The sequence below is a fragment of the Chrysemys picta genome, chromosome 23 (genome assembly GCF_011386835.1).
Source record: "Chrysemys picta bellii isolate R12L10 chromosome 23, ASM1138683v2, whole genome shotgun sequence".
NCBI lineage: Eukaryota > Metazoa > Chordata > Testudines > Emydidae > Chrysemys > Chrysemys picta.
Genome location: NC_088813.1, coordinates 16,666,467 through 16,690,049, shown reverse-complemented (window position 1 = coordinate 16,690,049; position 23,583 = coordinate 16,666,467). Strand labels below are relative to the sequence as shown.

The window sequence follows — 23,583 nt, the reverse complement described above, 5'->3', positions numbered from 1 at the left end:
CTTTGTTTCGAAGGCACTGTTTTTGAATCATTTTAATCAACTCCCTGGTCACAGGTCCCTGGAGTGAAAGGGCTGACCGATACCAAATGCAGTTGGGCAGGTGACATTAACACGGTTAGGAAACTGGGGCTGTTGCCCAGAGACCCAGTCCCAGAGTGGGTGGACTGCATGGGTCTGCCAGAGTGAGGTGCAGGAAGCCCTAATTTGTCACCTAAGAGGTGCACTTGAGAGGGGCTAAAAGTGATACAAGGCACAGTTCATCTTGTAACCATGACAGATGTAATTTCTTACGCTGAGGCTATAAATCAACCTCCAACTATTGGGGAAATGGAGACAAACTGCAGGGTTTCTTGTCTCTTTCTCTGAAGCAGCTAGTGCTGGCCACTGTCAGAGATAAGATACTGGGCAGATGCACCCCCGGTCTGATCCAGTCTCGCACTTCCTATGTTCCAGTATTCCTCTACTGCTGCCCAGTCTTGCATGGCAATCAGCATAAGGAAACTGGCAGGCGAGCATTACCTGGAATAATTTTGCCTGAAAACAGCTGGGTAATGCAAACATTTCCTGTCCTTTCCTCCGCTTTCTCAAATTTGGCAATACTGTTATCGCCTGCTGAGTGATGCTATAGTGAGGCTTTAGTCATTTACACAACAAAATGGTCATTGAATTCTGTCAGTATCAAACTCCAGTAACGGTCCAAAACTTGTTATGCCACAATTTAAATTGGCTGTGTAGGTTTAATAATATTTGCAAGAGACTCTGTCTGAAGAAATCACTGAGATCTGTTGAAATGAACCGTAAAAACTGGCCATCAACCCTCTCCGTTCAAGACCGATGTTGTCTGTTTTAAGTGCACTTCAGGAAAAGCTTCAGCTTTTAAGTCTTTATTGTAGTTACCATAAAAATACTAAAATTCCATTTTCAGTCGAAATATCAGAGCTTGCTCAAAGATGCCGGTACATTTGTGTGTCATGCGGAGATGTCATGACAACTTTGCGCTATGGGTAATGAGTCTAATTTCATTTAAAGCTTGCTTTAAATTACTAGCACCTCCGTTTCTTTCCAGGAGCTACCACAAAAAAGAAAATGGGTTAATGAGAGAGCCTTTTAATTGTACAATTTACTTTGTTGGATAATGCGTTTTATATTTTAAAGGACCAGGTGAGATACCCAGAAAATATCCTGCAGGAAATAATCCTGCATTTGCCACATGAAGCTGGACTAGACAGGATCTAATAGATCACTTCTGTGATTCTACAAACCTCATCTTATAACATGACACGTTGCTTGTGTGCATGGGTTTTGTGAGTCTCCTCAAAGATCATGAGAATTGTATAGTTAAAAACCCAGTATATTTCTATATGCCCTTTGCACTGTGTAGAGTACTGTAAATGCACTGTTTCACAAATGCAAGCTCTTTCCATGAGCTGAGTAAATTGGGTTTTTAATTATCCATGTGCAATAGTTGGAAAGCTGTGTTGGGTAACCTGATGCTGATGTCGGGTAAAATATGGTGCAGGTGAATATTAGTAGAGCTCTGAAAATTAAAACTTGACCAAATGCAGTTTTAATCTCTGCTTTGTATTTCTGCACCTTCCAAGTGCCAGCCAATTAAAAAGAAATGAAATGCTCTCTATGCAGTGCCCTGGGGTCATCTATGCTGACGCGATTGCACTGGTGTATCTAGGAGACGTTTATTAGGATTCAGACATGAGTTCTTAGAGGAACGTAATTTATTTTTTTTAGGGTGATTTGCCAGGGGAGATGTTTTCTCAGGAACCGTTTTTATTATGTTTGTTATTTTTAAACACCTACTGTTCATTCAGCTTTGGCTCAGGCACATACAGGAGTCTATGGACAGATACCCATGGATTTTTTTCAGTGGGCTTTGGTTAAAGCCTGAAATTCCTAAGCACAAATTTTCCCCTGCAGAAGTCCCAGTGAGCTAGGGATAAGATCATCCCAGGATAGGGATAGGTGAGCAATGTACAAAGGGGATGTGGTGGAGGGGTATAGTCTTCCAGAGGCAGGGAAAAAATCCATTGCTGCCCTGCTTTCAATTCACTTAATGGTTCTTTGGCTTAATTAGAGAGCGTTCTTCGCTTCCAACAGCAAGTGTATTTTGCACAGTTAAATAAAAAAGCCCTCAAGACAGGCAAAATTCCTCTTGATATTCACAATGATGGTTTTAGTCTTTAATCTCTGTAGTACAAATCAAAGGACTGAAAGCTTTGTGCTCGCAATAAACTTGTGAGAGCTGAGAATTGTCAATTTCAGATTTTAATGTGCATCCAATCACCACCCTCTTCTCCCCCCACACATTATAAAAAAAAAACTTTTTTTGCTCCCACCCTTCTAACATGACGAACACTTCAGGTTACAGCGGGGTCATTTCCCCTGCTAGACTCCCATGATTCCCTGTCAGTGTGATCACCATCCAAGCACTTCAAAGTGTAATGAGGTCATATGTTTCCCCCAGGCAGGCGGCTGGTCTGCTTGCTCTTTGAGAAGGGACTTTATGTTGATAAAGTGTGACAACAATGATGCTGGTTTAAAAGGTACTGTTGTCAATTTAGCCTTCCGTTGCATTTATTCAGTGTTTCATTTAAAAATAGCAATTGGACTCTGCTTTGTTAGAAACCTTCCCCTCCCCTTTTCTATCTTCTAAATGGAGGGTCACCCCAGAGTTGCTGCCAAAAGAGATTTAGAGCAAATTCTGTTGTCTGATGTTTTCCTTCACTAGTCGTGCTGCCCATTTATTTTCAATTTGCATTTGCTGGGAAGACAGTAAAAATAAGTTGGAAATAAAACAGCCTCTTCGTTCCTCCCTACCTTTGGAGAACAAAATCACCTTTCAGTTGGGTTGTTTTTAGATTAAAGTTACCATTTGGGGGGAATGGACTATTTGTTTGGAGTAACACATCCTTTGAATAAAACATTAACCTCTGTAGAGCAGAATTTAACTTCACTTGGTTTACCTATAATTCCCTGTTTAGATTGTGTGGAGGTCACTGTGACCAGATGCTTTCAATGATTGACATCATAACTGCAGAGTTGCTGCATCGTCGCAAAATTGCATGCACCCAGTTACTTGGGACAGTTGAGAAAAATATAATTCCCTTTATCATTGGAATAAGACTTGCCAAGGAGACTCTGTGCCTAGCTGCTAGATTTTCATGGTGATTTTGCAAGGCTGGGTTACTAGCCCTCTCAGTTAAACTGTAGTTCAGGACAGGGGTAAACTTCAAATTTTAGCACCCAAAAAAAAAAACAAAAAAAAAACCAACCCTTCTCACACACGAGTAACTTTGGTGGCTGTCCAGTATGTGGAATTTAGGTTTCCCTATACTTGTGGCTTTGAACATGACCCAGGTCAGCAGAAGGCATCAAGGAATTCTAGTTAGAACAAAGAAACACATGACACTTCATGTTTGTTTGCCTCTCTCATGCAAGGATCACAGAGCATTTTACAAAGGTAGATAAGAATTATTTTCATTTAATAGCTAGGGAAACAGAGGCACTGAAACTTGAACTCTTCTTCTCCCTTGCCTCAAAACACACACATTCTACCTGAAAAATCTTTGCCAAATGTAAAACCCTTGTTTTCTTTGGAGTGGAAAAGGAAGGGGGATGAACGTTTTACATGGGGGAGAGGAGGAAATATTTTCTAACCGTTCCCTTTTAAGGGAAGTTGAAAGCAATGTTAAGGATGGAGTAGTAGCCTTCTGCTTGTCGCAACTTTCCTGCTTGTCTAAGTTGCATCTATAACAAGCATCACTGTGTATAACGCAGTACGACCGTTTCTCATTTCTAAAGTGTCCATCCCTGTAGTAGCCACACACAATATGCAGATTCATTAGACTGTTAATATGTAACTCACACTCTTGTGTTCATATTTTAGGGAAAAACGCAGAATTTGTCATCCATTAAAAGAAACAGAAGTTATAAAGTTTCCAGCAGTCAAGAGGACCTTGCCAGAGAGGCAGGGAGCCTGCTTTTTGGGGTGTGTCAGTCTTTGCACAGTGACATGGTTTGTAAGGTAATCTCCCAGTGACCCATTATCTCTGGGGCATTGTCACAATCCCTTAGGCCATTAGTCTATTTTAGGGAGTCCTTAATCTGCAGAGCTTTGAGGATAGGGAGCCTTTAATCCATTGATCTGTGCATGCACTCTTCAATTTTTCATGCTAAAAACATCCATAGGCAAAGTAGTGTGTTGTGCGAGCTGTGTGTACCTGATCTAAGGATGAAATAACTTGTCTTTTTAAAAACACTTGAAAGAACCACAGTAGTTTACAATGTGGAATAATCACCTGTACAGTCAAAGTCACATAACTGCAATAAATAAACCCTGAAACTAGAAAACTGAGGCTTTTTCCTCGGCTCAGACTAAAAATTGGTCAAACTGACTTTCCCCCCTCCAAAATTTGATAATAAAATTTTGCTCCAGTGATTTAAACATCATAAGTCAGGTCTCAGCCTCAGGCAATTTTTTTTTATGACACAGAACACTCTGAAACGAGAGGTTTATAATGGGTAAGCTGACATAACCTTTACTATAGTGACTCTAGCTGCTGGAATCACACGTCCTGTTACCCTCTGAGGTATTTCCTGTATATTCCAATTTACTGCCACTTCATTTAATCCAAAAGCCCTATAAATGGGTCCGTTAAATAAATAGTTTTCAAACAAGTCTTACAGCCATTCATTCTCCAACTTTTTAGTTGTAATGTGCAATTATAATGTACACCTATGGCTTTTATCTGCCTTTATAAAGGGGAAACTAACAACCAGTTGGCTAGTGGGTAACTCCCAATAAAAGCCAGAAATGACAGATGATAGTTTATTAGGATTTCTTAAATCATCCTTGTGTTTCCTTCTCTGCAAGATTTAGGGTTTTTGTTTGTTTGTTTGTTTTAAACAACAATTCAACACTTTAATTTGAAAGTTGATTTTTTTTTTTTTGGCACATTACCAATACCCTGTCTTCACCATTCCGTTTTCACTGCAAGTAGGTCAATGAAAAAACTTTTCATATTTGGTTTCTAGTCTTTCTTTTTGTGGTTCGCAGTACTTCAGTGGTTAGGTTTCTGGTTGCTGTTTAAGAGAGGTTAACGTCTAAGGGCTGGTCCCCACTTAGTCCGGACTTCGGACTAAGGTACGCAAATTCAGCTACGTTAATAACGTAGCTGAATTCGAAGTACCTTAGTCCGGACTTACCGGGGTCCAGACGCGGCCAGAAGTCTCCCCCCGTCGACGCTGCATACTCCTCTCGGAGAGCTGGAGTACCGGCGCCGATTGTGGGCACTTCCGGGATCGATCCGGGATCGATTTATCGCGTCTTAACCAGACGCGATAAATCGATCACAGAACATCGATTGCGTGCCTCCGGACCAGCCGGTAAGTGAAGACTAGGCCTAAGAAAGCTGTCTTCATTAAATTAAAATATGTAATGCAGATATTACTAGTTCATTTTGCAGAATGTATTGTTTAAATCTAAATTTTAGCTATAAATTTGTGTCCTTTTATACATGTAAATACTCATAGTTGTCTTCATATAGGTTATTTTTTAAAAGTGCTTTCTTACTAGAAGCCATCATATTGTATAGTACCTAGTACCCTCTCATTTTAGAATTAATCCGGGTTTTTTTTGGTTTTTGGCAAAATCTTGTGTTGAAATCTCTGTGGTTTAGTTTCTTTAACAAATGACATTTTAAAGACTTTAATAAAATTATTCTTAATCATGCTTATTACAGCAGTGTCTAAGGGACAACCAAGAAAGGGACCCCATAGTGTTGAGTGGCGTACAAATTAGAGTACTAAGTGGTCCTTGCCCTGAGGAGCTTACAGTCTAATCAGACAAGGCAGACACAGGCTGGGGGAAGCGACAGAGGGTCCTGTGGCACCTTTAAGACTAACAGAAGTATTGGGAGCATAAGCTTTCGTGGGTAAGAACCTTGGGGGAAGGACTAGAACACGCAAGCAGGGTGAACTATGTGATAGTAGCAAACCTCATGTTAGTTTTGGGTGTGGCTTGATCTAATGGAGTTGTATGTGAAATAGAGATGAAAACCATGATGGACTGTCCCCCTCGCCGCATAGCCTCAAGAAAAGGTATTCATCTACTCCACTTGGAGAAGAAAATCCCACCTGCTTTAATAATTGCCCTCTGAAGCTGCTTTAAACATCGTAGCGTCCTCGAGGTTTAGACAGGTGGCTTTCTTAAAACATAGCTGATACAAGTCATTTCCATTCAGAAACCTCTCGTTATGCGTGAGTTATTTACAAAATGCTTCAGACTGAAATGTGAAAAACAAGGTCTCAGGCAGATGCATTCTTTATATTAATTTTTTCACCTTACCAAAATCAATATTTGTTGTTTTTAAATTGCGTGAAGGGGGAGAGGGACCGCCTCACAGACCTGTTGGTGGCAGGCAAGCTTTACGGTTTGTGATCACCAAGTTATGAAGTTCTTTGGGCACACTGCTGGAGAGGGATGTTGCCCCAAGTGATGAGCGGACCAGTCACAGAGAGACAACGGGGACTTAAACAGATACTGGTTCCTAATGCTAATTTGAGTGGTGGTGTGGGGTCAAAGGTTAAGTCTAAATCTTCTGTTTCCCATAGAGGTGGCGAGCATGCAGAAGGCGGTGCCTTGTCCCAGCTGAGAAGAGGAGTGTTTCATGTTGCTACTGTGGTGACAGGCATGCTGTCTAATTGAGGGAAGAATCAGCACTCCCAAGGGTCCTCCGCATAGACATGGTGTTACAAATAGCCTGATACAGGGTGGGACAACAGTGCTGATGCTGTTCCAGGTCAGGAAGGAGCAATATGTTAGGAAGGGGAAGATGGAATGTGTAGCCCGTTAAAAGCGGATCCCTTGCGGCCTAAATGGTATGCTGTCCAAACAGGAGGACATAGAGAGGTGGAAATCAGTTTGTGGAGGCCTTGTCTCCCCAAAAAAGTGAAAATTCCAGATCTCAGACGTTTCCCCACTTTGCTCATTTGTTTCCTAGCGTTGACCTGAATTTGATGGGTTAGTTGATCTGGCTCGCCACTGATCGCATCCGACCAGAAGATTGATAGGTTCTTGTCCAATTCAGACTACAGAGTCTGAAAACTCAGAGTTCTATGTCGGGAGAGGACTCTCAGGGTGCCTGGCAAAAACACTTGCACTGAGGACAGTACCAAATTGATAAAAACTTTATTGAGATTAACAAAAGGATAATGCTATGAAACTTATGACTGCAAAGCAGTAAAAGAATTCCAAAACTCCTGGTGGTAGCATTACTATTATAAGTACCTTAACCTAACAAACTCTCACCCTTCCTTGAGGACCCGGTAATAGGAGGTGAAAGACCAGCCTTACTCCTGGCGTGCCCGATAGTTAGGAATGTTGAGTAGTTATACTATACTACACAAGCTGAGCTGATAGCATGATAGAAGATAGAATGATAGGTAGATAAAAATATAGTCTATAGAATATAGGAGAACAAAGAAGAAAAAGCCCCCTAAGATATCCTTACATGGTACTTTATAGGATCCTGACGCTATATAATTCAGGCCCAACCTACTATATCTAAATCTTATTTCCGTACCCTAAGAAGTTTATGGGTACGCTTATCCTATAGGTTAGTGGATTATGACACTTACTTTCTACATATTAATAAGGATTATTTTACTCCAAAAACTGCCAACCTAGGCTTTCCTGGCGACTTCCAGGTTTGTGGTATACCCTGCAGTTACCAACCGGTTGCAGACGCCGGATAAACCTGTTCAGTGTTGTGTGTAGTTCCTCTCTTTGGTTCCCCAAAGTTCAGGGATCGTTTCTATCTGTGCCAAAGATTGCCAGCTTTTATGCTGACTTACTCTTAACGGATTAAACTTTTAGTTATTTAGCAGATCTTACCGGATACAGGCCGGTAGGCTTCTTGCATTTCAGCAAAACTTATTCTATGTATAATTATTAGGAAATACATCATATGCCTCGACACATCCTAAGTTCATAGGAATTACTACTGATAAAATATAAGAATCATGTATGAAATGGATTAATTCAGAAAGAGAAACATATTGTGTGATACGGCTGGCTGGATTAGTAGGATATAATAGCTAGCAAAGTAATCCTATGGGCTACACTAGTTAAAGCCAAAGTGGTTTTAATCAACTTCCATGAGGCTCTCTTGCCTCCTTTTTTTTTTTTCCTCTCCCCAGGGAAGCACAATGGGTGACTTTGCTAAAATGACTCAGTCCGACTTGAACCACCCATATCCGAGCAATTCCAAGTATCGATTCACACGCTACTTCTTTATTTTATTGCTTTGCATCAAGGAGGGGTCTGAGTCTTTGCTTAGGATTTTTTCCAAATCAGACCTTCTGAATGCAGGTTTCTCACAGTGAAGTTCTGCTTACAAGTCTTCTGTTCTCCCTATAAAAGTCTTAGTAAAAGTATCCACCTGCAGCTGTTGGAAATATTCCAACATGGCTTAGATGTGAATTGATAAACACTGGTGTGTCTGCAGCAACTTGTATTTTAACTTTGCTCAGTATGTTTGTTTCAAGGCAAGTGAAAGTCTGCGGGGACTTGGATAAATGGATTATTTTTGTTGTACCTGCTGCAGCTCTTTTGTATCAAATCAGAATCTTAGTTATCTTCAGTACTAAGTTCTGCCACGACACCTGAGAGGGACCAATGTAGGGTTGTTCCCTATCCTGTATTTTCTAGTAGATTATCCATTTTAATATTAGGTATATTTTCTTTCTTTTCTCATAGAGCTGGAAGAGACCCCAAAAGGTCATTGAGTCCAGCCCCCTGCCTTCACTAGCAGGGCCAAGTACTGATTTTGCCCCAGATCCCTATGTGGCCCCCTCAAGGATTGAACTCACAACCCTGGGTTTAGGAGGCCAATGCGCAAACCACTGAGCTATCCCAACAAGAGGTCTGGTCCTTCCCATGTGTAGAACTGTTCTGGATGTACTTGATTTTCACTTTCACAATTTCATTCCATTACTGTTTGTTATGCTCCCTTGAATCACCCTTCATAATTCCTCTCCATTCTCTTCAAATGTGTTCAGCTGGCTGTCGGCTCTCCGTTTGCATGCCTTAACTACGCTGTTGTTAATTGACATGCACGTTGAGTCCCTGAGATGCATTTTCGTAAAAAGCTAGCCCCTTACCATTTTTAGCAATATTATATGATGTAAATGGTACACTAGAGGAAGCTATTTCCTTTTCAGTGAGGGAAGCACTTTGGTGTTCCAAGACCGTGACAAGTTTCTGGCCCTCTGTATGTGATGCCAACCTACATTAGAGAGTTCAGCAAAGCATGTTGCCTGGCAATCTTTACCCTGATCCCAAAGCCTGGAAATCCATACACATTACCAGCAAACAATGCGCTCTCTAAACCTTTTCAGCTGCTGGTGGCTTTCTGAAAGTATGTGGTCCTTTCCCCATAGCAGCAAACTGTGCATAATCCTCAGTCATAAGTGAATACCGGCATATGGGGGTCCGTATATAAATTTCTCCGTATGTGTAGACTGCAGAGCCTGATGGTTTAAATCTAATCGACTATTCTCTAACAGAAAGTGCCTTCTAGACAGGCTAGTATATGATGTTTGAATCCTACCATGATATTTTAATCTTCAGTTTTAATCATTGTTCTGCATGAAGAGATGCAGACTTTAAGTTGTTGACTCAACTGTTGTCCCCGCCCTCCCATACAGGAAAATGTGACCGTCCTCTGATAACAATTGATACACAACCGTACCACATCCTTCTTGGATTACCAAGCGACTTTGTTTAGACAGTGGAACCTGCGCTTGCTCATGAGGAGCAGTGATTCTTTCACGTGACTTTGTATCTGGGATTCCTGTGGTTTTATTTAATAGAAATTTCACACAAATGTACTTGCAATAAAGCGGCAACCACTTATTACAAGAGAATACACATCCTAGAAGAAGGCAGCATGAACGCCAAACTACCTTGTGTATGGGGGAGAGGAGGTGAGGGAGGAGGTGTGGGAGTAATATTCACCACAAATGCATCTGCTCCCAGTAATCATCCAGAAACTGCTTCCAAATAAAATCATAACTGGGAATTTTCTCGCCATCTTGGCCTTGTCTAATGGAGCATTAATCAGCACCTCTAGACAACATGTCTTCTCTACCTCTTCATCAGAATAGACCTTTACTCTCTAAATTAAAAAGTTTGCTTCTGTGAAAGTGTAAATTTTGCAACATTTCTGCAAGTAATAGCTCCCCTGTGGGGAACCTGAGCCACAGATAAATGAAGCGGACCACAGAAAGAGTCATGGCACAGCCAGAATTAGGACTCTGAGAATCTGGCTTCCAGTCCCATTCTGAGTCCACAAAAGCACATGACCTCTCCTGAATACATTTTTATACATCATGTAAAGCTAAACCTATTTCTCATGTTGGCTGTAACTTTTTCTTTTTTTTTCTTTTTTCTTTTTTTTAAGTGAAGCTATATAGTATCGCTTATTTTTATTAGAAAAATTTAGCAAGTGTCTCCTTGTTACTTATGGTTGATGATGTCACCACACTGCAAAGTGGTATAGTGGATGGACTGAATATTTTGCACCTATTGTACTTGTCAAGTGGACTCAATGGGGCTGACAACGGGGAAAGAACTCAGTGGCCCAAGGTGCATTGTGCGGCTGATAACCTAAACTTAAAATATTTAGTCTCTTCAGTACAAGGTTAGAACATCTCATTAGCCAAGGCTTGTGCTGCAGTCAGCCAACCTAAACATTCTTGATGCAAAGTATCTGCAGCAGGAAAGCAACTTTGCATTGACTTGGGCTTCAGAGTCCTTATACACTGAGGTACCATATATAAGCATGCAGGCAGATCTGGATACAGAAGAGCCCCCATGTGTTTAAAATGTTTACAGTGCTATTGCCAGAACTGAATCTGTTTGCTACAGGTCACGCACCTCAGAAGGTGAGGGACATGAGTGTGTACGTCTTCATTTTGAGATGCAAAAGAGAGTATTAATCTTATTAATACTTATGTGGTGCTTTACAAACATTATTATAGCCTTAATGCACCTGTGACCTCGGTAAACTCTAATGCTGTTTTGCAGAAGCATATATTAAGGCACCGAGATTGAGCAGTGAATCCAAGGTTATGCAGCAAGTTAACAGCAGATCCAGGAATGGAACCCAAGATTCGTGACTTTGGTCTAATCACTAGACCACACTGCTTCTCATAACTCAACTGTCCACATTCTTACTCAAAGCAAATATCAATTGGGTTGAGAATGAAAGGTCATTTCAATTCTTTCTACCCCGTGCTATGCTGAAGTCTCAGAACTCAGCACTAGTTACTGTGGTTGAAGTTCCCTCATTCTGACAAGAATCTCTGGAACATGGCTGTATCCTCCACGGAGCAGTGGCCTGGCCAGGTTATCCCCCCAGCTTGGTTTGTCACCACATTGCCTGACATGACGATTTATAAAATCCCCTTCTGAGTTCTAACTTTTTAAGTAAAATGGTCTTTTAGAAAATCAAATGGGTGGGGAGTTAAAAACCCAGGGATCCTTAAAATAATAGAAGCTGCTTTTATACATCAGCTGTCAAAAGTGATGTACTCAGCTTTGCTCAGTCTACGGGGTTTTGCTGTTACGTTGGTGCAGCCCATAGCTGGTGGGGGAAAGCTTGATTCTGATGCTTTTGGTGACCAATAACATTTGTATCTATGTGCTGTGGGAGTTTTTTAATCCAAAAGGGGCCTCGGTGTAGAGAGCTGGACTTACCAGCCCAGACTGAGCACTGAGGCAACTCCAGCTCCTATCAGAAACTAGATGTGCTGCCTAGCATTACTTTGCCCTTCTGTGATACCTTCCAGAGAGTTACAAGCAAAGGAATTTAACCTCATGATGACCCTGTGAATTGAGGAAGTTGCCATTTGGATTTAGAGAGGGAAACTGAGGCACAGAGATGAAGTGACTTGCCTAAGGTCATATGCAGTCAGTAGAGCAAGTTCTAGAACCCAGGAGTCCTGCCTTCTGGTTTCTTGCTCTGACCCCACTCCTGTACTCTGAATACTCTTTGGAAGTGCTAAGGATTAACTGTTAGTCACTTTACAGCATTTTGAATTGTCTTTTCTTTTCCACTCTGCCTCCTTCCCAGATGCAAACTGGAATAGAGCCGTGTGCCAGCCAGAGAAGATCCTGTTTGGTGGCTATTTGAGATCATGGAGAGATCACCAGCTACAGCTTGTGGAGGGATTTCACACTGCCCAGTCATGCCAGGCTGCTTGCTGCCAGAGCCCCAGCTGTGATGCCTTTTGGCTGTTGGAAAAGATGTGTATCCAGGTGAACTGCATGATTCCCCATCAGTGTCAGGCAAGCAGGACTGACTCCTCAGATTCCATTTTGGTGTTTCTAAAGAAATCGAAAACTACAGAGCACTCCTTAAGCTCTCAACGTGACGGCGAGGTGGAGACTCTGCTTCACAAGTTGTTGGATTGGTGCGCGCCAGTCCAAGCCAAAAAGAGACTGCGAAGGTCCTTCCGGGAGCTGTTGACACAAAAACAGCACTTGGCAAATGTCCGGAGGGGCTTGCTGAAAAGGGATATAACAGATCTCCCCACCAGGGGGAATGTTGAAAATCTGCCAGCCAGTACCTTGGACAGCGCATCTAAGAGCAGCTTGAGTAATAATGGTCTAAAGGATAACTTGGAACCTAGGCCTTCATTGAGTGAGGTGTATGTTCCCAGTGACCATGCAACTCAAGAGAAAACTTCACTGCAAAATGGAACGGACTCAAGAGAACAGAAAAACAAAAGCCCTGCCTCTCCTGAGAGCCACAGTGTTAGTGGACTGAGTGATCCAGCTGGTAGCGGCTCTCTAGGGGTAAGTGTATGGAACGAAATGGGGACGTGAATGGACTGTCTGTTGCTAGTGTCAATCTTAACTTTAATCAGTTGAACATCCTTCTGGTTGTCATTTTATTATGCAGGCTTCATATTAAGAACACTTAGAAGGCACTTCAGAAATGTGCTTTCAGCCTCTTTGCAGGGAGACGAGGCAGTAGTTTGACTCTGAATTGGGGTAGGATTTGATTTGATTTCATTAGCCCTTTGGCTCTTGGAAAAAAGATGACTGGCAGACTGCTTCCTGTCCCGTATACTATGCACCATAAAAGTGAGAGGTAAGGAGGAGAGATGTCTGGTGGGTGTGAAGTAACCAGCAAAAGGCAGGGGAGTGCACGGGTGTTGGAGTCAGTTACCCATAATATGTCTGGTTTACCCACAAAATAAATTAAGTAGCTTTCTATAAGCAGAGTGTTGAATTCTGGAGCAATTCAGCATATTACTCTACAGACCTATACTATTTTGTCATGTATCTTCAGATCAGCTTTGCTCTGTAACTGATCTGAAGTCGTAAATTTTCTTTTTGTTTTAAGACTCATTCATACTCTGAAGTCCATAAGGGTTTGCATTAGCAGTGGATAAATGAGGATCATTTGGGTTTCTATTAAAAAAAAATAGGAAGTCAGTACAGTATTTCCAGATGTCTGATCTAAACAGAAATAGATGTGTTTGAAATACTAGGTGCTCTTTGTTATATGTGCAAAGGGTCTGATCATAGGCATTGTAGAGTCCCTAATAGGAGTGGTGTTGCAGAGTGAATCCTACGTTAGGAAGCTACGTTGCTTGAATATCTCCTGTCCTATTTCAAGGATTTGGGATTATTGCAGTGGGCTCCTTTCTCCTGTAGTTACATTCTGGCTTTGGAAAATTAAGAGAATCTGTTCCACTCCAGCTATGCAAATCTTATGGTGCTAGGTAGTGCTGTGATTGTTATCAGCCACTAGCTTGCAGAGCAGGATGTGGAGTGGAGCCAAAGGACACCACTGAGAATTCCAGAGCCAGGTGTGTGTGAAACAACATTGTGGTTTAACTTTGCATTTGCAAAGGTTTGATCTCCCAGAACCTCATGCTACTTAAGAGTGACTCATGAGTTTCCTTTTGTTTTCTCTCTCTCCTGCAATATTGCAGTATTTCTGGTCTGCCTGAAACCTTTCTTTCATCTAGCATTTCATAAGAGATTGAGACTTAAACAGTGATCTCATTCTCCCATTCCATATGCACCTGACTTCTGGGGAGACTTCACTACAGCTGACCTTAAACTTTTCTTGCCTCTCAGGCCTTGTCTACACTGGCAAGTTTCTGTATACACTGCCAAGCCACGTAGTGTGCAGAAACTGCGCACTTGCAACGCTGTAAAAAACCACCCCTATGAGAGGCGTACAGCTTTCTGTGCCTGGGCTACAGTGCCGCGGTGCCAGTGTAGACACCCTGGTTGATTACAGCGCTGCAATTGGCCTCCGGGAGGTGTCCCACAATGCCTGTTCTCGCCTCCCTGGTCATCGGTTTGAACTCTACTGCCCTGCCCTCAGGTGACCAACCAGGAGCCCCACACCATAAATTCTTTGGGAATTTTGAAAGTCCCCTTCCTGTTTGCTCAGTGACACATGCAGTGGTCTCAGCGCATCTTTCCAGGTGGCCATGCCTGCTCCATGTACCAGGCGATCTCCCGCTTGGAGCATTGCTGAGCTCTGGATCTCATCAGCATCTGGGGAGAGGAGGCTGTGCAGTCCCAGCTGCGCTCCGGCAATAGGAATTATGATACCTATGGACAGATGTTACGATGCATGACAGAAAGGAGCCATGACCAGGAGCACTTCTCTGCCCCGGAGGAGGCTAGCCAGTGTCGGAGCGTGGCAAAATGCAAACAGGAGACGAGGCCCCTAGTAAGTGACTTTGATTTTGGGACTCACTGAAGCAAGTTGTTGGGGGCAGGAGGGTTGCAGAAAGTAGGCTTCTGTCTATATGATGCACGTACCACCACATGCCTAGTCTGAGCGGCGGAACAGAGTGTTGATTGACTCCCTCACTTCACGGGAATCTGCCTCAGATCTCCACAAAATTCTCATGGAGATACTGGGCAATCTGCTGCCACAGGTTCTTTGGCAGAGCTGGTTTGTTTCTTGCCCCATTAAGGGTAACTTTCACGCACCACTCTGCCATTACTGGGAGGGGGACCATTGCTGCACACAGGCGAGTCGCATAAGGGCCAGGGCAGAAGCCAGTCTTGGAGAAGACCCTCCCTTGATTCCCTGCTCACCCTCAGCAGGGAGATATCTTCCATAATGAACACAGCCTGTGGAAAATGTGGGGACAGTAATGATTATAAGGCCCCACCCCCAATGCTTGCTCTCTCCAAGAGAGCCCAGTGTACAGTAGGGTCCTGGAACACTGATTTCCCCTGCCCCTAAGTTACTCACCATTTTGGGGGGTCTTGTGGCTCGTGTGTGTTTGCCTGGGGTAAGCCAGTTAGTGACAGGTCTGTGAATAGTGGCTGTGTTTTAAATCACTGAATCAGTGGTCTGTGTGTTGCAAACAATACTGCTTCTGTAAAATGTTGCATTTTGGCTTCACACATATGACCTTGGGGGCCCAGCCTCTCTCTTTGTTATCGCCGGCTGAACAGCTGTGCAGAATTAGAAAGCGGCCATGAAGAACTAAAGAAGACTTTCTGCATGATGTCATGATGCACTCCGCGGACGAAAAACAAGAATTGAAGGAGTGGCGAGACAGCGAGAAGAGGGACCAAAAGGAGAATGCAGTGCGCCAGAGCGAAGCCACGGAACGACTCTTAAAGATTATGGAGCGCCAAGCAGACACATTCCAGGCACTACGGTACTAGCACTGCAAACTGAGCAGTTGCGTGCCAGCCCTCCCCTAAAGCCGCTGTCACAAAACTCTTTCCCATGCACTCCCCAGACACCGCCAACACGCTCTGATCAACCTCCTGACTCCAGTCTATACCTGCTTCATTCCATCCTGCCCCATCACAGTCCAGCCCTGTGGACTCCCAGTACCCAGCTCTCTGCAGTGTAGCCCTGCTGAAGTACAGTACCCGCTGCACTGTACTCCAAAGGACAAGGTTGCATACGATACCTGGACATACACAAATCTTCCCGGGATCCCACCTCCTACTGGGACCCTCCCTTCCCCCGTTACCGTGCTGATGTGCTTTTTTGTTTCTCTCTCTCCTCCGGTTGTTGTTTATTAATAAAAGAATTGTTTTGGTTTGAAAGCAAACAGAGCCCTGCAAAGCAACAGGCAATTTTCTTAAACCTTCACAGTGCATCGTTTGCACCAATCACAATCACCTCCTAGCATTACAAGCACTGCACTCCCAAGCACAGCAACAAATATTAGTGGCTTTCAGCTTCAAATTGCTGCCTCAAGGCATCCCTGATCCTTATGGCCCCACACTGCGCCCCTCTAATAGCCCTGGTCTCTGGCTGTTCAAATTCAGCCTCCAGGCACTGAGCCTCAGCGGTCCAGCCCTGAGTGAAGCTTTCACCCTTCCCTCCACAAATATTATGGAGCATTCAGCCTGTGGCCATATGCATAGGTATATTGTCATCGGCCAGGTCCAGCCTCGCATAGAGACAGCGCCAGCAGGCCTTTAAACGGACAAAAGCCCACTCAGTGAGCATTCTGCACTTGCTCAGCCTGTTGTTGAACCGCTCCTTGTTGCTGTCAAGGTTCTCCATGTATGGCTTCATAAGCCACGGCATTAAGGGGTAAGCAGGGTCTTCCAGGATCACAGTGGGCATTTCGACTTCCCCTACCGTGATCCTCTGGTCCGGGAAGAAAGTCCCTGCTTCCAGCTTCCTGAACAGGCCAGTGTTCCGAAAGATGTGTGCGTCATGCATCTTTCCAGACCAGCCTGCGTTAATGTCCGTGAAATGCCCACGGTGATCCACAAGTGCCTGGAGAACCATCAGAAATACCCCTTCTGCTTATTGTACTAGGTGGTCTGGTGCCAGAATTGGAATATGCGTGCCATCTATCACTTCCCCCTCTTCCGCCCCCCCCCTCCCCCCTGCAGTTAGGGAAGCCTATTTGTGCATGTTAACAGAAGCTCCTGCTGGCCATGTTCAGACTGTTAATGAGGACTGTCCCAAGATTTGCCTGCTTCTTTAGTGCAAAGAATCTATAGCTTCACCAAAGCACGAGAGCCCATTAACTGGTAAGAAAGTGGAGAGAATCCTCCTTTGCACGTAATATTAATAGTGCTTTACCCTTGTATCTTCTGTCAATGGCGCTGAAAGTACTTTAAACACATGAACAAATATAGTTCTTCACCCTTGCATTGAGGGAGAGGAAGGACACTGAGACAGAGCAGGTACAAGTGACGTACTCAACACTGCAAGGAGTGTGTGTTTTGCAGAAAAACCTGAACCACAAGGCCGAGCTTCCTCCCCCGGTATTAGCATTGGCTGGCTGTTTCGGTGTGTATGTTCAAGGGCTTCGATTTTACCAGTGGTGTTAAAATGTTCTGTAGCCTAATCTAGCTACTAGGACATGTGGCAATGCACTTCTGCAGCATCCATTGCCCAGACTGAATGCCAGTGACGTGGTATGAAAGTCATGAGTGCCTTTCTTTGGTTTGACCTTTTGACCCAACTGTACCAGTAGAATTGGTGATGGAGTAATTCAGTTACAAAACCGATTCCAAATCAAAGATGGAGAAGTGCTGCATTGTAAGTGTTCAGCAGATATTATTGAAACAGCATTTGCTCAACAAAATATGCTGTGCTGATGTACTCTACAGATAAACCCAGTTAAAGTTGAAATGTCCGGGAGTTACCCTGCAGGCTACTACCCAGAGTGGAGCTAGGTGCTGTAGAAGGAATTTCTGATGAAAGAAAGGAAATTGTGTTTGTCTGCTTTGATTATTTGTAATAAACTGACTCATGCTGCATGGTATGCAGAGGGGGAATGTGTACACGCTTTCTGATTCCCTTCCCCAAATAGTTTGTGTTGTGACATACACTCATATAGCTGTTGGAGTGCCGGTCATTCAAGGCACGGGTTGTCTCTTTTAGGGGCGATCTAAAATCAATAACTCCCTGCTGCAGTGAGGGATTCTTAAATCAAAAAGATGCCGGTAGGATCCTCCTCCTTCATACCTGCCCACATCACAGCTTCAGAAATAGGACTATGTGACTGACAAATTACCAGAGGGAAATCTGGTTCCCTGCCTTAGTGTCTTTGGCGTGCTCTGCTCATTGAAGTGTTGCAGGCGCCCCAGCATCTTCTGTGGAGCCTGACATAGCCCCTTATATGCCGCCATGGCTGAAGTATTTAGATCTAAGGGGACTGAGCGGTATGCAGCTGAGCTGGAAACAACCTAGCTGTTCTGGAGAAAGAGCCAGGGGGAAGTGCAGGGTGGGCAAAAACAGATAGTAGTCGTGTTGGAAGAAAGAGGGAGCTGCAAAACTTCCGATCAATAGGAGAATAAGTATGGGGGGCTTCGTTCCTCCCTAATTTTAGGAGGAACGAGTGACTATCTTGTAGACATTTGATGCTGTGCAGAACTGAGGGGAATCTGGGGTCAGTTTGAGTTTAAAAACTAAGTTGGCATCCACTTTCAGACTGAGACGTTCTCTTCTTTCCAGGCTCATGCAGGACCATCCACGTCAGAACTCCCGGTGCTGGCTACGTTCTCCAGCCCCATAGCACTGGGTTTGACTGCCACTGGCAAAGCTGAGAAACTCAAGCAGTCAAACAACACTTCCGTCCAGCCTCTTTCCTTAGAGGAGATTCTCCCTACGACCAGTGCTCTGCTGGGGAAAAACACGATGAAGATGCAGACCGTTACCGCGGTGCCCACGGGTGTTCCCACCAATGACAGCGTTACCACAGTCCAGGCTATCCCTGCCACATCATCAAGCACCCCTACACCAGTGCCAGGTGAGTGTGTACTCCGCAGCACCTTCCAAAACCAGAATATCCCATTGAGAGACTGGTGAGACATTAAAGCACAGTAAAGCCACCACCGTGGGACAGCACCTGAATACAGTTTCTCCAAGAGAGTATTGAGGGGGCCTCTTCCAATACGTATGTCGGTTGGGGCCTTTGGCCCATCCTGGGGGTCCTGGTATGGGGGCTGGGATGGGTCTCATACCATAAACCAGGGATCAGCAACCTTTCAGAAGTGCTGTGCTGAGTCTTCATTTAGTCACTCTAATTTAAGGTTTTGCGTTCCAGTAATACATTTTAATGTTTTTAGAAGGTCTCTTTCTATAAGTTTATAATATAGAACTAAACTATTGTTGTATGTAAAGTAAATAAGGTTTTTAAAATGTTTAAGAAGCTTCATTTAAAATTAAATGAAACTCCAGAGTCCCCTGGACCGGTGGCCAGGACCCGGACAGTGTGAGTGCCACTGAAAATCAGCTCATGTGCCACAGGTTGCCTATCTCTGCCATAAACCATCCTGTGGGCTTCTGGTATAGGCCCATGACAGTCCCTGTACACCCCACTGGGGCTCCTGGCAGAGACCCTGAAGCTGTGGGATGGGATCCTGTATTTGGAATTGCAAATCTCTAGATGTCTAATGAAGCTGTTCTCCAAGTGCAGCTCAGAAGGAGTGATAATGTCTCCGGTACTGTAATGGGATTAGAGATCTGACACAAGATGTAGTGGCATGAAACCTTGTTTCAGCAACTATCTACAGTACTCTGCCCTCCACCAAGCTGAGTGAAAATCTCTCATTTTATTTTGTAAGGTGGTTGCCTATAATGGGGTATGACTTCCCCCCCCCCCCCCCCCCCCGGAAATGTCAATGTATAGTTCAGTCACGCAGAAACAGTACGCTTGGCCATTAGCCATGTCTCACTCTGCCGCAGAGTGTCATGTTTCTATTCACACCGGTGTTCCTAAAGGTGATCATTACAGAATGTGTAAAATAACAAAAGAACCACGAACAACACTAGGATAAACCAAACTTCACTCACTAGCTGCTTCTGTGAGGATCTGTGCATACACGCAAGGCGTGTTGCTCACCTAGTGTGACTAGCTGCACTATAACAAAATTCACTAAATTCAGTTCTTGGAAAGCCCCAAAGCTGAATTCTTGTACATTTAGGGTATATTTTGCCCCTGAAAATGGAACAGATGGTTCAGTGGCAAGGAAATGCTGTGTACTTCGACACTTGGCAGAAAGCCAATCGGCTATCTGAACTAACCAGTTTGCCAGTCCTTTTTTAATAAATTCCTCCCTCCACTAGTGTTGGAATTTATATATTAATAAATGTCTTAAAAGTGACCTTCATAGGCAAACATTTGGCTAGCGTCTCACTGCTCCTCTATGAAGTATAAAGAAGACCTGAAAAGTTATTTTCAAAAAAGGATTGGAGGTTTTATCTAATTGTTTTTTTCTGTTAGAAATCCAGATCTCTTTTTCCCTTGGGACACTCTGTGTGATTGGAGCACTAGTAGAATTATAACATCTCAAGAGGTTGAGTAATTGAGAGGGGAAGGAAGTTTTAATCACTCTTTTAAAACTTTTGTTCTTGTTTTCTTTGGTTAACTAAACTCCCATCTGTTTATTAAATATTCAGCCTCCCTAACTTTTTAAAATAGCTCCCAGTATACCTCTCTGAGATCCCAATAAGGTCTCGGGGAAGACAGACTTCTTATTTTTCTTAATGTTTTTTCTCACTCCCCCTTCTTTCCTGAAAACCTATCTGCTGAGTCCTTCTCATCCCTGCCAGACTGGGTTGAATAGAGGCCTCTGTACAGGGCAAGAGGGTCCCATTTCAGCTCTTCAGAAACGCAGCAGAAGTTACACAGCCTCTCCAAAGAGAGGGAGGTAACTGAATAATTCTAGGCTTCCCTCACACTTGTGAAGCCCCATTCGTGTTTTTGCATTCAGTATTAGACAGAAACCCGAAACGACACTGAGTGATGGGACGTTAGCAAAATACAGCCATTTCGTAGCTGGCTTTTATTCCACAAGCTCAGAAGCCAAAGTTCTCTTTATGTATGTAATTTTTTTGCTGTTCCTTTTAACGCTGTAATTCTCCCTCCCTCACAGTTACGAAGGAGCTGGTAGTTTCTGCAGGAAACAATGTCCAAGTGACCCTGCCAAAAAATGAAGTTCAGTTAAATGCATTTGTCCTACCTGAACCACCAACGGGTAAGACTTCACTGGGAGCTCTAAACGCACGGGATGATGAAGTGACAAACAAGAGATAAGTGCCTTGTTATATAGGGAAAATCTTGAAAGTCTCTCGCATCCAAATGTAGTCCTTCTCTCCAGTTCACAGGGCAGTATGGGCTGGGTCAGAAATGAGGAGACGAATGCAGTATGTTCTGCTGAGACTTGTTTTTGCTCAGCAGAAATGAGGACGTTCTTCTTTCTCCTGAATGTGTGGCAACCTCTCAGAGAAGACCATTGTTTTAAAGAACTGCTGTGCAGGCTAGGAAAACCGGGTTTCAGATTAATAGTTTTCCCCTTCAAAGGACAACGTGGTTGTTAACTTTTGCTGATTGACACACAAATATGCCTGTCACAATTTTCTCTTGTAGCCATACAGACTTAGGAACAAACAGCTGAGCCAAGCCTTAGGAGTAATTCAGTGAAGTGACAGGGTTTTTGTCATTTAAAAGAATGAGAAGGCAAGAAGCCACGTCTCATTTTCAGTTTAAGGTCTGATGTACTGATCAGGAATTTTTAATACGGGTCAGCAATTTACCCCGTGGGCAGTGAAGATATTTTACTTGTCTGGGCTGAGTTTTTGTTGTCCTGGGCTGCGAGACTGTAGGCCTTCCCCTAGCTGACTGCTGACATTACAGAAAACTCTGGAAAACAGTTAATCCAGAGAGTATTTTGCTGTTCACTGGGATGGAAGTTTGCACAGAAACGGAATCTTGCTTTCCTCAGAACTCGTTCTCCACTAAACTGAAGTCCTAAGTCTCTGACGACATAACTTTTACAGAACTCTACTGTGACATTGCATTACAGTGTTTGCAAACAGATAAGAGACGTGCTCCTTGAACTCAGCTGTTCTTGTTTTTCCCCACCTAAAATACAAACATCCTTTGTCCTAATAATAATAATAATGCTTTGTGCATACATATTGTGCTTCAGCTGAGAGTCTGAAAGTTCTACCTAAAAGTGATGCAGTTTCATCTCCATTTTACAGGGGAGTTAGCTGAGGCACAGAAAAATACAATTTGACCATGGTCTCTCAGTGAGTCCCTTGTCCTAACCATTAGACCTTGCTGCCTCCTATAATAGCAAGGGGCAGAAATACAGACACTACAAGTGTGTAGTCCCCAGAGAGATCAGGTTTGGGAGCCATTGTAACTTCAAAGTTTTCCATGAGGGGTTAGTGGGTCTTCAGTGCCAGCTGATGACCTGTGCAGTTAGGAATTGTACCAGCTTGTAGCAACTGACTACTGATTTGCTGGACAAGGCTTTGGCTTTTAGGGATTGCTACGCTGAGAAGGGGGAAACTGAGAAACCAAAAAGCTGGAGAGTCTGTTCAGCTGTGTGTTGGACCTAAGAAATGCAAATTCTTCTGAGCTTGCTTGTGATATGCTCATTTCTAGCCCTACCCACAATGACAGCAGGGAACCTGGAAGCAGAAATAGAGTGGGACTTTGTGTGACATGTGAAATAGAAAATGTTTCTTGTTTATGATGCCAAGGGTGAAATTTTCAGACAGGTGCCTACAAGATTTGAGAGCAATAAGTCTCTCTTCTTCCCTAGTACTCTGGAGTTGTGATCATTCTAAGCCTCCTTAACCCCTTAAAGAGGTGTGAGGTATCGCTAGCTCCCAGAATGAGTGTGGTGTTGAAGTGCAGACCAGCACTTCCCCATAGTGCAGCCGCAGGGACTGATGGGAATCTGAGCACCTGCTCTTGTCTCTTTTTTTTTTTTTTTTTTTTTTAAATGCTCCTTTAATTGTGTGGTCTCTGAAATTCTCCTTTCTTTAGGAACCAGCTACACCTATGACTGGGGGCTGATTACTCACCCAAAAGACTACAGTGGAGAGATGGAAGGCAAACACTCCCAGACCCTCAAGTTATCTAAGGTGAAGCTCTGATTCATCCTGCTGTGTGTCATGCAGGGTGACTCTCTAGCAGAGAAGGCAGAGACCTTGTCTGCCACCAAGGACTTGCGTGCTATTTCAGAATGCATAGGAAATGGCATGACAGGCAGGCTGCTGGTGTTTCAGCCAAAGACTTTTAGATAAATGTTTTATAAAGAGCTGAATGTAGTGCAGTAAAACCTGGGATGAAGAATGGACAGACTTAAGAGCCTCAACGCTGTCTACGAGCAGTATGTAAAACCCTAAAATGGCAGCTAACAATAACATTCAAGAGAACGCCTTGATTGCTTTTCCCCTGAAGCTGGTCTGTGGTTAGATTGTTTTTAAAGCTCCCTTTTACACACTTCCCCCATCTTGCCAGGATTTGGGGTGCTGCACAGTTGTTACTCATGACACTAGCTCCCTGGCCTTTGCTTTTAAGGTGTTTTTATAGTAGATTGAAAGGATCATTCTTTTCCACAGAGATGTGGGGAATTTTTAACAAGAGGGTTAGTTTAAACAGTGCGTGAAAATGTAACACGGCTTTTACTGGGCGATTCCTGTGAGAAACATCCATTCTGCTCCAACACTGCACTCAGAAAGACTAGAGCTTTAACCATAGCAGCATGCAGGGTCCCTCCCCGTCCCTCAG

General features: G+C 43.6%; 1 protein-coding gene across 2 annotated transcripts in view; it reads left to right on the top strand.

Moving 5' to 3' along the window:
- The window catches only part of KIAA0319L (KIAA0319 like), a 52,385-nt gene that overhangs the window by 9,410 nt on the left and 19,392 nt on the right, over positions 1-23,583 (top strand). The window contains exons 3-6 of one of the 2 annotated variants that reach the window (XM_008167124.4): positions 12,153-12,877; positions 18,507-18,801; positions 20,930-21,031; positions 22,837-22,934. In XM_008167124.4, the coding sequence (XP_008165346.3) occupies positions 12,153-12,877; positions 18,507-18,801; positions 20,930-21,031; positions 22,837-22,934 (1,220 nt within the window). The remainder of the gene's footprint in view (positions 1-12,152; positions 12,878-18,506; positions 18,802-20,929; positions 21,032-22,836; positions 22,935-23,583) is intronic. The other variant, XM_065576915.1, reaches the window with a different exon arrangement.